Consider the following 13930-nt stretch of genomic DNA (forward strand, 5'->3'; position numbering starts at 1 on the left):
GAAAAGCAAAAGTTACGCACCTCCCTGGATCGTTTAATAAAGATATATTTTTATTGTTATATTGATTTAGGTGAAATGCACTAAAATGGGACATGCGTTTCGTAAGCAAGCAGTGAGATGCCTTTTATCTATGCAATAGTTTTTAATTCTTCAGAGACATTTTTTTATATTGGGAACTCTGGCTTGGAACGTAATTCTGATAAGAAATGGGTAAGTATCTGAGTTCCAGTACTAAAAGTAAAAGCTAACTTTCTACTATAGAAAAGTGCTTCCATTACGGGAATCGGTCCCTTATTTTAACCAGCCATCTCAACCCATACCCAAGCAAAAACATAACATGGCATGGAATTAAGGTTTCAGTCACCCTCCTTCAGACATCTCCTTTTCATTTCATTGTAGAACTGAAGTATGCATATGAAATGCTAAAATGAGCTTGTCTGGGGTGTGTGTGTGTAATATATATATATATCTGTTTGCATGGAAATTCATGCATTATTTATTTAAAATTGTAAATCCACGAAATAGCCAGCAGCACGGCTCTAATGAACTCTGCAGTTTACTCGGCACCCCCAGACAGAATATTTTTACCATTTGTGCAGCACTACCACAGAGCCTTAGCTGGGATAGGAAAATAGTCTTCTACTGTTAAGCAGGGAGAAGTGGCACACACACCACAGGGAAAGGTGAATAATTCCACTTTTAGTTTTGGTTTTCATTAGATCATGTTTTTAATTTTATGATGGTAATTCAAGTCCTCTAATACTCCCTGACCAGTTCCGCTGTACAACTATTTTCATTTCAGTTTGCTTGATAATAATAAACGTTAAACCAAACACAAGGGGATCACAGCCATTACTACATCCTATATCTGATATTATCCTGAAAATCCTACCTTCCACCTGCAGTTAATGAGTTAATGCAATAAAACCCAATTTCACTTAATTGGTTTACTTAAAGCACTGTACAGATGTCTTGGTAGAACACCATTTAATTGTGCTTGACCAGTATTTTCAAATGTTCCATTTGTAAATGTTTTCTTTATCTGTGTTTTCAGGCAGAAATTAAAATAAAGTTTTATACATCAACACTTTTTTTTTTTTTTTACAAGAATGTTTTTGTTACATTCAGCAAACTTCTTCCTTTCAGTTTTCAAATACATACTAAATTAAGTAAAATTAAAAACATTCTTGTTTTGGTTTCATTCATTTATTCACTTATTTAGCATGCTGCTAGCTATGCTGTCTGGCTTGCGTGGGAGTTGTCTGAAAACTGTTTTTACATTTTAAATCAGGATTTGATTATTATTTGCTGAGGGTCACATTTGTTCCCTAGTCTCTACTGCAAGGTCAGTGCAGCACTCCAGCACTAAGACAAGGTGAACCAGTCGGCATGACCAGCAAGCTTCTTATTGCATGGCACTCATTGCCCTCTGTGCAGCAATGCTGTTTGTAGAGCCACAAGGGATAATCCTGTTTGATGCCATTCAGATCTTATAGCAATAGAAATATGATGTGCATTAAAGTACGTCTGAATTTACATTTAGTTGTTTTATATACTTATTTTGTACATTCAAATGTTTAAACCAAATAATTTAGGAAGGATTATTTAAAATGTGAAAAAGCAGGAAATTGTGGAGCTGCTCTGCACCGGCTCCAGCATTCCCTGCTCCAACTCCACTCCGCTCTGCCTCCAGCATCCCCAGCTCCAGTTCAGAGAACTGGCAAGCTCCACTCCGGCTGCAGGGCTCCAGAGCCAGAGCATAGCCAACCCTACAATCAAGCACAGGGAAGACTAACAGAAAGTTGTGTAATTAGGAAAAATGCATGACGATGAGAGCAGTAGGGACAGGATAACCTTGACTTGGAAAGACAATGCTTATGTGTTTAAATGTTTCTACAATTAATCTACTGCCTGCATTCATGCAGTGCAATGTTCAGTTGCTAGTGGATAATTACCTAAAATCATACAGCACATTTCTTCATAATTAAGACTGTTGCTGCAGACAGTAAAAATGTAATAGCTTATACAATAAAAGACAATTTATCCAAACAACCATGCACAGTCTACCTCTTTTTAGGTAGTGCAACAAAAATTACTTGAAGGCATTGAATCAAGTATAGGACAGGAATGGGAAACTTGTATGAAAATTAAACAGTAGCCGTTTTACTGAATGGCGCTGTACACCCAGTCGCTACAAAACAAAGAGGATTTAAGTTTTGTTTGGATAAATGGCAGTAGTTTACAGGAAAACTATTACTGCATTTGTCGCTGCCTCTTGCACCAAATATAATTACATTGATTTAAAGTTAGCAGATTGTATATACTATCCAAACCAGTAGGTCAGTGGACTAACAGTTCCAATGCCCACCTTACTGCAATCCTCCCACATGATTATATAACCACATTGTAACATGCTACAAAACGTAAAAAATTCATTCTGGAGCACAACCATTCTCATAGTTAAAGGCTGTCTTATACTTTTCAAAAATATATTTTATTATTTTTGCTTTTTACAACAATTTTTATCCTGTTGAAGCAGCTTCTTTGTCACAAGCAGAGAATATCATTTATAATAATTCATTTTGTACAGTGCATCCCAATTTCCACTGGAAAATCTGGGGCTAGGGTTGCGATCCTTTGGACAGCTTTCTCAAAATCACTCAGATGAGTGCAAGTAAGGGTGTTATCTTGGGATATAAAATGCTGACATCCCTTTAAAACTAGAAAATGAAACCGGTGGTGTCATCACTTAAAAGACCTTGTACTGGTTTCTTAAACGCAGCAATGTTGAGCAATCCATGCCATTGAAAACAGAGTCACAGGCCACCATATGAAGGAGGAGAAACCTCACAGTCCCAAAACAAGATGTGTTCAGTCCAGTGTAGCCATTAGTAGCTGGAGCTCTCTGAAGGCACTGCCATGCCGTCCCACCAGACCAGCCTTGCTCTTCACAACATTTCTCAGGTTCCTCAGCTGCTTGTAACATGCTTTGCATTTCTGGTGTCTGGAAAGAGAAACAGGTTTCAGTGAATCCATGTAAAACTACCAACAGCAGGTCAATATATTCCTCATGTATAGAAAGATGTAAAAGTATCTGCATGGCTCTAGGTGTATGACATCAATACATAAAATGCTGTTTGAGAGACTCTCCGTTTCTGATAAATTAGATTTTGTTACGAAGAAAAGAGAGGCACACTAAAATAAAATATAAAACGTATGTTAATGATGATAGTGGAAGACCATGAAAAATACAAATTTAAAAATAAACGATCCTGCCCATGTTTAAAACAGGTTAAAGTCCTTTACCTTTCCTCTCGTGTGATATCAACCCCAACTGAAGGGAGTGCTGTGAGATTATCTGCTATCAAAGGCAGAAAGCGCTGGAGGATGAGTTTTAAGGAGGTGCAGCCCGTCTGAACATAGCTGAGAAAGAAATAAGTTAACACATTAAAATGCCATCTTGCTTGCTTTTACAATTAACATTTCTACAGGTCTGCTGGTAAACTGCAATGTTAAGTGTTTCAACCAGGGATGACCAGCTCACCTTTCATACTTGCTCTGCAGCAGTTTTTCAATTTGGGGAAGGATGGAGGTGCACAGATCCAACTTCCACAAAGATCTGCATTACAATAAAAACGACAGTGGATTTTTATACACCGGCTGTTATTCTAGTTTAAATCTTACCAGACAAAACGCATAAGCACTATATGCAGTACTTCATGTAACATGATCACTTACGGTTTGAGGTTGAGGATATTCAGAATATCCACTATAATAGACAGATCATTGATGGTCACTGCTGAATCCAGAGAGGTCTGTAGCAGGAAACAAAGACATCATAATTGCTTTCTTTAGTCTCAAAGCCAATGAAACTTACAGAGATCAGATGGAACTGCAAGACAATGGAACGGCTCTTGAGTGAACCTCTCGCCTCGTCACCCAGCGCAATAAGCCTCCGCTCAGATGTACTTACCTTGATGTCCCCGCTGCTCCAGACTGCTCTCACGGTGTCAAGGTTTTTCTGCCGGCTGGTGAGGACCACACACATGGTGTCGTGGCCCTTCCTAATCTGGGACAGGGCATCGTCGTCATTCAGGGCAGGCTGACTGTTATTCTTTGCTGGCTAAGATTCAAAACAGGCAAAAAAAAAAAGATAATAGTATATGAGGGGTGATTTTGAACTAATACTTTGAATAACCAAACATGAACATGGGCACGCACCATGTTACACTGGATGCGATTTGCCCATGTTTCTAAAATATGTAATTGAATAGAATGAAAAATTAATGCCTTGCATGCCAAGTACTTGGCTTCTACAATTTGGTATTTATATTCACAGATCTAGGGCAGGTAGCCCCATAACAGCTTGTAAAAGAAACTGCTGCTCAGCAGCTACTAACAAAATCACTTACCGGGAGAAAGTCGGATGCCTTCAATCCAATTGGCTCATTCCGGGAGGCAAGAATTACAGGTGGTTTTGCTTTACTGGGGGCAGGGTTAGCTTTGCTGGGGGCGGGGTTAGCCCCTGGCAACGGCCGGTTGGTAGGTGGGATGATAGTAGGCTCCACCCTATTCACTGGAGTGGATGAGGCCATGGGAGCCATCTTTAACTGCTCAGGCTGCAAGGAGACAAACAAATAAAAAACTAACTACAGCACATGACTAAAGCTGAGGTTTGCTTTCTTCTTTTTAAAGTGCTTGTACCCTTACTGACCTCCAGTCTTACAAATTAGCTCATTCAGTTTTGACTGACAGCACATTTTCATGGTAGTATTGAACTGCAAGTCTCACTTTAGCTCAGGCGTAACAGTGTTAACAGATCTGCATCACACAACAGAAAGGTATGGCTGGACAGCTACCTTGAGTCTTTCTGGTAATGGGGTCATCATTTCCAATGCAGCGCTGGGCTTCACTGGGAAAATCTCTGGAAAGGAGACATTATCCAAAAGTCAGTAAGGACCACAACTATACACAAAATGGTCAGTTATGACACATAGTTATTTGACACAAATTGTGATTAGTAGTAATTTGTGTCCTATATGCCCAGTAATTTAGGAACAAACCCACTGCAGTCTGCTCACTTGTCTCACTAGTGTTAGACATGGTATACAACGTAACGAGAGGGCTGGTGTCTTTAATGATCTCCTGACTCGCCTAATTTTCCACCAGATATCCATTTACGGCTTGTATTATCCTGCCAGTTTCTGAGTCTGGCCATAACCTCTGAGAACTCTTCGCTGTTCAAAGACTGAATACATCACTCCATCAGAACTCACCATCTTCCGGAGGGGCAGGGAAAGGCTCACTTCTCTTCGGGGGGGTTTGAGCTGCAACAAATATTTGACACAGAATTGACTTGCAGGAGTGTCAGGAAGACTGCAGTAGAAACTGAAAGCAACAAAAAGGTAGGCAGAAAAGTGGATCTTACAGATAGCACTGCTGGGCTGAAAGATCTCTTTGTAGTCTTCTGGGTTGCGGATCTCTGCAGTAGACTCCTTGTCATCCCGGTCCTCCTCACTACTGGGGCTGCGTCTCTCGCCTTCGGGGCTCCGACGATCACTCTCCAAGTTCTGCTTCACCCTAAATACGAGCAGCGACCAAGACGACAACTTTTACTAGTCAGGTCGGATTGAAAGATATTCTAGAGTTTCAATTCCCCCTAGGACAAAAAAAGCCACTTTTCTGGTTTAGAAAAATACATACAGAAAAGTGATGGCCAACCTGTTGTCCACTTCTACATGTTCCTGCTTAACCTGGATGTTTTTACCACTTTAATGAACTCCTGATGGGAACAGGTGTATTAACACCTATGAATTATATTTCTATCCCATTACAGACATTTATAGCAGCAAGTTTTGTTTCTCACAGCAGCTTTCATGCGTCTCACCACTCTATCCACTCATCACTACAGGGAGACAGATAGATGCATAAGCTGGGTTCTGCACCTCTGGTGTGTGTTGCAGGTGGTAAGCGGGCGCTCGTAGTTGCGACGGATGCCGGTTCCCTTCACTGGTGGTGCAGCAAGCGGCTTGTCATCCTGAATAAAGCCCTGAATAACTGAACCAGATTTCTTCACTCGATTGAGATCCACCACATAGGAGGAGACGTTAGTCAAGCTTGATGAGACTCCAATCTGAATGAAAAGAGAGAGAAATACAAATATTACACCTAAATGCAAAATATTAGCAGGGATTTTAAATATAAAAAAAATACATTAATAAACAAATGTCAATTAAATTATCAATAAAAAAAATTCACAAAATGTGACAGTGAAATAGCCCTAAGGGTTAATAGCTCCAGGAGTCCTTTTCCATTAATTCTTTACCTCATCTCTCATTGGTTCTAGTCACGTCATCATTTATGATTTGTATACAGGCTAGGCTTTTGTGCATTCAGGCGCTCTACCAAAGAAGCCTTTGTCTGGAGTAAATTTCCTTGGTAAGTGCTGTACAAAAATGCAGTACATGTACAGCACTGAAGACATCTCCCTTTGTTGTTGACTGAAAGATATATAATAAAGTATGGCACCTTTATTAAGATGCTCTCATACAGCATGCTGCAGTGAAACAGCAGAATGGGTACCCACCAGCTGGTTGTTACAGATGGCAAGGTCGGCCACCTTGCCCCAGGTCACTGGCACCACATCAAAACAGCGGTCTGGCTCCCAGCCATACACTCTCAACAAATCCTGGGAGCCACTGTAGAGGCAGCACCCATCCGGGTTGAATGCAATGCTTCTGGGGGGGTGAGAAAAGCAGAGGTCAAACTGCAATAGTCCAGATTAACCTTCGTGCTGTGCGGTGGCCCCAAACCTAAACAAATTTAGTTAAATTATTTCCCCTCCCCATGAATGACTTGCTGACAGAGAATGTTATCGATGTGCTAAATAACAGAAGATTCAAGAATGAAAATTACTTCAGCAGAATGCATCACGGGCAGTAAACAGATAGCTATGTAATAAAAACAATGTTTAAATGTAACACACCTAACAGGACTCGTCTCCCCTTCCGAGGAGCCAATCATCTGAAACTTCTCCAGATCCCAAAGTTTTACTGTCCTGGAGAAAAAAAAAAAAAAAGCGAGAGGGGATCAATTTTTAATCACGTACCATGACTTGCATGCTGCTATTCTAAAATCTTACTGAGGAAGCATAAGCAGGGATCCAGTATCTTACAGCATGGTACACCTCAGCCTAAAGGCGACGAGACAGAGCAATGAGGCAGAATTAGATTTTATTTATATATGTGTGTGTGTGTGTGTGTGTGTGTGTGTGTGTCTATATATATATATATATATATATATATATATATATATATATATATATATATATATATATATATATATATATATATATATATATATTAGACACACACACACACCAGAGCCAAATACGCCTCCTTGTTTTACCTGTCGGAGCTCCCCGATGCCAGGAGATACTCGTTTGGATGAAACGCCACAACATTCACAGCGGCTGTGTGTGCTGTGAATTCAGTAATCATCTTCCCAGCCGTCAAGTTCCACAGCTAAATTCAGGAGACAAAAATTATTACATGATTTAGATGACTATTTTAAACCAAGTGCTGCTGCATATCACAGCATAAATCTTCAGGTAAACATAGAGAAGGGATGTCAACTTTGATTCTGTCACTCTGACACTTACCTTTATTGTGCTGTCGTCACTTGCTGAGGCCAGCCACTTCCCATCCGGACTAAAGCAGAGACACCGCACAGCCTGTGTGTGGCCCTATAGAAGACAGGACATGTTCTAATATATAAATGTAATAACCACATATACCACACATAACATATCACCATGACATGTGGTATTCAACAAGCTAGTCTCGTTTATTAAATATTTTCAATAAAATTCAATCAAAGTCATTTACGCAAGGCCACTCCAGGGTAAACATACATTTAAAGTGGTGTGAATTTGAAGAGGACTTTGATAGAAATCAGTACAAGTCTCAAGACCAATTTTGTGCTAATTAAAGACATCCTACCGTGGACTCAATCGTGATCGTGAACTACTACTAAACTTTATCTACTAAATCTGGTTTTAAGCGTTCATCTTAACTGCACTCTACTGTTAACTATAATTAGCAATCAAAGAGCTTTGTTCAGAGAGTATGTTTAGGAAACAAAGCTGCATTAATAATTCACAACATCAACTACGCCCAAATGTTTGTCCCCTATGAATTTCAGACACAAAATGATACAGTGAAGAGATTTGTTATTACAGTAGTCTCTGGTAGTGCTGGGATAACTAACTGAGTTACTCAAGTACTTGCGATTACTTTAATAGATCGACAATCTTTTTGGTACTCTATTAATGGCAATGTATCTCTAGCACTTCGCTTGGAGAAGAATCACATGTTCAGGCAGGGTCTGTAAAGGCAAAATTAAATACCATCACATCACCACTGCTTTACTACAACTCCTAGAAAGAACACCCGACCGTGTTTCTGAACAGAGGACGAGCGGAGTCAAGCAGGGAAGAGTCTTGGGAAGTAATATTTACAAGTCAATATAATACAATACAATATAATATAACATTAGTACGATGCTGTTTTTGGCACACATATTATCAGTCTTCATTTTGATGGCAACATGAATTACGTGTTTATTTTAGCACATAGCAGGGAATATAGTTTTCTAATTTAGAAACCTGAAATTAAACTATACATTTCGCTCTTACAATGTTATTGAATAAAACACAGTAAGCTACGCTCCTGTCATTTTAAACTCCAGAATAGAAAAAAAGACCATTAGAAGCTACGTTATCCTTTAAGTGTTAAGACCAAGTATTAGCCCAATATTAAACTTTTACTAGCGTTGTGTGCTGGCAAACTTGTTCTCATTGCAACGAGTGCACAGAAGTGTCTTTTTTATATATAGATCGCTGCATCAGCCATAGAACTGTTGAGTTTGTAATCAGCACTATTTATACTTATTACAATGTTTTCCATTCATTCTGTTGCTCCACAGCTGAGTTTTAATAATTGTTCAATACAATTCTGTCAGTCGATTTTACTTCTCTGTTATCTCACATGTGACCAGCGCTGTATTCCGTTTCTTTTACATCCTCATTCCAAGCGATTTGCTGAGGTTCGAACATTGGACCGAGTTCAAACACATTCTGGTCACTATTGGTAAATTCAGCAAAAAATGTTTTCTAAGACTCAGTTATGGACAACAAAGCTCAGAACTAAATGAGCAATCATCGTGCAAGTTAAGATGTTAAAATGTCATTTTAAGCCATTTATACTCTAATTAAAAAGAAGTTATAACAAAAGCAGAAAAATTACATTTACAATTTTAATTAGTCTGAGAACAACAACTAGTCTCTGATTATCAGTGCCACTCTGCTATGAAAATGAAGTCCAGTTATATACTTTTCTATATATACTATATAGTTTTTGTTTATATTCTAGTTCTGATTAAAGATTTACTATGTAGTTTTTTTTTATCTTAAAAAATATTCCATAAATAGCAGTAGCACTATACTTTGACATAAGTATAACTGTAGTTTAAAAAAAAAAAGAGATAGATAGATAGATCGATAGGTCGATAGATCGATCGATATCAGGTTAGCAGACATGATAGGGTTGGGAGATGGTTAGCTTATATTGCACTGCTGGCATAATGTGTGTTTGTTTACTTTGTTAACTAATTTGTGTTACAAATTATGTTGAAATGTGTTCATGAGACAACAGCGATGCTCATATTTAAACTGCCTCCGTGAATAGTGAGCAGAGTTCTGTCAAGAAACAAGCTGTCAGAAAACCAGTACTGGAGAGAGAAGATTACCGAATATAATCCAGTATATAGTGCGGGTACCTTTTTGTTTTATTCAGTTTTTTTTTTATGCATTATTAAATAAATAAATAGATAGATAGATAAATAAAATCGAAATTAACAGATTACTTGATTAATTGAAATCAATAAATCGGATTCGTGCTCTATTATTTAAATATTCTCTCAGCACACCTCTAGTCTCCGGCTAAGGGAACACTCCTCAGGAAGCAAGCAAAGTGTTCTCTTAGACAGAGTTGACCACCAGACACAATATGCATCAATATATTATACACCAGCAATAGCCAAGTTAATAATCTAGAATGACAAAACTAACTGAAACTAAATTTACAAAAAAAAAAAAAAAAAAAAAACACACCCCCTACATACAGTACACATGCAGCAGCTCTAACAGTAATTATGAACACAATAATTAATTTTAACACAATTGTTATTAGCACAGCACCCCTACACATGTTAAAAAATGCAGCAGCTCTAGATTACTCTTGCGATGAGGAGTCAGTTTTGAAAAGACTAATTAAACCACTTGAATTTGAGCTTGATGATGATGAGTTACCAGGTTATAAAACACTATAACACACTATAAAAACTGTATCAGTTTTGAATCAGTTAGCAACGAATCACTATCGGTGCCAAAAAGGTGGTTTTTTAAACAAAGTTCCTGTTCCTTTAAGCAGAGCATTTAAAAGGGAAAAATGTGTTTCACCACAAGGGTGTTCCCTAAGCCGAAGCGTGTTCCTATACGCTGAGACTACTGTATTTATTTTGACTCATCACAGATCCCACTTGAAACAGGTAGAGAGCAAGCACCCTTTGTTTTTGTCTGAATGCATGGTACACTGATACTCACTGCGTGCATCACTCTACACAGCAGCATGGTACATGTCAAACAATGAAGTAACTTTAACATTACATAGGGCTCACACAGAACCAATATGTTCAATAGAATCTACTAAAAACAGTTTAAAATGTGGTTTCTTACCTTGTACCTAAACACACACCCTTTTCTTCTAATATCCCATAACTGAAAGAAAAAAAAAAAATCAGAACTTGTGTAGCTAGCATTTCTCAGTCCTTATCACCTTAATATCTTAACAGTAATGGGCAGACAAACAGCTGTGTAAATGAAAATCAACTGAGATAAAACATATCTGGATTAAAGATAGTATCAGTCTGTAGAAAGAAATGATTTTTTATGATATAGTGACATCCTGTAGGCAGCACCTCATGTCTTCCTCACCTTGATGTTTGTGTCCATGGAGCCAGAAGCCACATACTCCCCGTAGGGATGGAAATCCAGGCTGCAGACGTTGGCTTTGTGTCCCGTTAAGGTCCGGAGAACTAAGGTGGAAAAAAAAGGACATTATCAACACTACCAAAGCTCAATTTAAACACACAGAATATGAAATACGTCTCACGCTAGTCTTTGAAAGTATTAGATGTGCTGTCCACAATGACTGCACTGCCAACCCACTTTTAGCTGCTTCTAGGTCCCAAACCCGTAATGACCCAGACTGCGAGCCAGCCACAACCTGCTCTTCTGTGCTACTGAACTGGATGCACTCTACTGGGTTATTGTGTCCAGTCAGGCTCTGAAAAACAGAAAAAAAAACACACGCAGAAATATTGCATTATATCCACAACGGACTCATGGTGTGCACAAGTTTGTAATATCAGCAACACTTGCAGCCAATTTAAACTACACCCCCTCTGCCTACCATTAAATAAATAAACACTACAACCTAGTAACGCTTCATTAGAATTACCATGATGCAGTTTGGTTTATTGACAGCCCAGATGTTTACTCGACAGTCCTCACCGCCTGTAGCCAGCAGGCGCCCGGAGGTCTTCCCTAGAACCAATGATGACACATTGCTGGCATGTGCGACTATCTCCTCTGAGGGAAAAAACAAACAAAAAACATTTACACAGCGTCGCACCTTTGTGTGGGGAACTAACAAATACTTTCAGAATTAAGATACAAAACGTCAAACATCTGTGGATTTAACACTTTAACATATAAATGTAATGTTACAGAAGTCAATACTCACGAAGTTTCCAGGATGTTTTAGTTGTGCTGGCAGCTGCCATCCTGGTCGTGGATTTCAATGTAACAGATTTAAAATTTTAAATGAGCTGAAGAATTTGGGGATTTTCAATCCCCACTCCCCTCTTATCTTCCTTTAATACGGTACTCCTTTGTTCCTTTAATAAAGTTCTGTTTAAAAAAAGAATAGTAATAATCCAGGTGTTAAGTAGAATAATAATAAAACTTTTCTGGTCAAAGTTCAGTTCCTAGTGGTAGACAAATCACAGCGGCTCTGATGGATAGACAAAATGAAAAAACATAATACTGTAAATTAGTCTTGTGTGATCCTCCCAAACACTATAGTTGGATCCACAATGCCAAGACAACTAAAAAGGTCATGCATTTGGGTGTGTTCTAAGGAAAATAAACTACAGATTGGATTATCAAAAACAACCAAGGTGTATGCAAAGACAAACTGAATGCGGCCATGCCAAGTAACTCGCCAAGTCTCTCTAGTTTATGAATGTTTTAAAACTGTTAATGCTGTATGCAAAGGTGATATATTCAACTTCCATCTACTGTAGTACAGACAAGAACGGTTGCTTATGCATCAAAATGTCAAACTAACTTTATGACTGCAGATAATGTCACCATACTACGAATACGTAATAATAATACATTTTACAGTCTGTGTATGTCTATGAAAACTGCGACCGCTAGTCATGCGATACAGTCCCCGTGTATCGTAATTGTGGCTCTGGCAGATACTGTGTCATGTCAAACTGTTTCTAAGACAACCAGATTCACCATTAAAAATACAACTCCATGCCTCCATGTCATGGTTCATGGTCCAATGGTTTGTTTTTCTGACAATGTTTTATTTAAAAAAGGCAATTATTTTAAAAATTACAAACTACAGTATTAGTAAAATATAGATATTTTAGAAAACAGAAGATTAACGAGGTTACAGTAACAGCACCTAACACACGCCATAACATAAGATCTTATAGCGAGTCATCAAAAATACATTAACCATGTGATGATAATAATAATAATAATAATAATAATAATAATAATAATAATAATAATAATAATAAATATCCGAATAACTTGTGGTTCTTCTGTTACACAAATGTGCGTTGAAAAGTGTGTTAATCTAAGTTTGTTCTGGTATTTACGCTAGCATGTAAGCAGGTATGTTCTGAATTTAAAAAGGGTCTCGGTTTTCTAAATATATTCTAATATACTGAGTGATCAGAACCCGTAACAAATCTAGCAGTAGTGGCAGCAGTGTTTGGGGTGTTTCCTACCAATACAAGAAGCCGCCAGACTCCTGTCAGTAGTACATTCGGGCTGGAGAAAAACTTATCGACCTTACGTTTAGAGAAAGTGAAATGGGTGGTAAGAATCGGCTGTCTTACCCTTAGTGCCTGTAAAAATCATACTGTAACATCTGCCTTTATTACATAAACAGTCTAAAACTACTCAAGTTAAAAATACAATAACGTATTGCCAAAATCGACCTACCTGCTGCCTCTCACATTTGATCGGTTCTTCAAAGCAATCGATGCAGGACGCTAAAATATCATCACATTGACTTTTAATTAAACCCCAAAACAAACGGGTCTCTGACTTCAATATGATTTATTTATTTCGCTCTTGCCTCTGCAAAGCCACTCCTGCTGTAGTCTCGACACATGGCTCTATCAGAAACGCTTATTGGATACTGCGTATCAACGGTGTTAGCAACCACACGGCTTACCTTTCCAACCACCGGAGACATTCAGTATTACTTTTAAAACAACAAACTAAAAGTAATAGAGCACCCACTATTGGCGGTGGTTTGACTGTGTCATGGTGCATAATTCGCAGTTATATTTAAGATTATTCGTGCAGGGGAGGTTTGAGATAACGTGATAACAACAGCGGCGGTCACCGGCTGCCCTTAGCAACCGAATGAGCCAATCGAGTGCTCTAATACTCAGACTGGAGGGGGGTTTGCGTAAGCGCGGTTACGTGCACGATTATTCTAGGCCAGACGTCGTTGGATGACGAGCGCGTGATTCAGTTTCTTGAAAACTTAAGTGG

The 13930-nt window shown here is 38.6% G+C and overlaps 1 protein-coding gene across 1 annotated transcript; it reads right to left on the bottom strand.

Annotated features, from left to right (window-relative positions):
- Positions 1–1148: 1148 nt before the first annotated feature.
- Positions 1149–11955, bottom strand: LOC121325693 (katanin p80 WD40 repeat-containing subunit B1-like). The gene is made up of 19 exons (XM_041268550.1): positions 11865–11955; positions 11580–11710; positions 11288–11405; positions 11054–11154; positions 10796–10837; positions 7661–7744; positions 7408–7523; positions 6986–7057; positions 6587–6737; positions 5946–6133; positions 5429–5580; positions 5277–5327; positions 4860–4924; positions 4413–4619; positions 3974–4123; positions 3739–3815; positions 3545–3619; positions 3307–3423; positions 1149–3004 (listed from the first exon to the last, which is right to left on the bottom strand). Exons 1-19 carry the CDS (start codon positions 11902–11904, stop codon positions 2872–2874), a joined length of 2070 nt encoding a protein of 689 aa, XP_041124484.1. The 5' UTR covers positions 11905–11955; the 3' UTR covers positions 1149–2871.
- Positions 11956–13930: the final 1975 nt, after the last annotated feature.

The sequence above is a fragment of the Polyodon spathula genome, chromosome 13 (genome assembly GCF_017654505.1).
Source record: "Polyodon spathula isolate WHYD16114869_AA chromosome 13, ASM1765450v1, whole genome shotgun sequence".
NCBI classification, from domain to species: Eukaryota; Metazoa; Chordata; class Actinopteri; order Acipenseriformes; family Polyodontidae; genus Polyodon; species Polyodon spathula.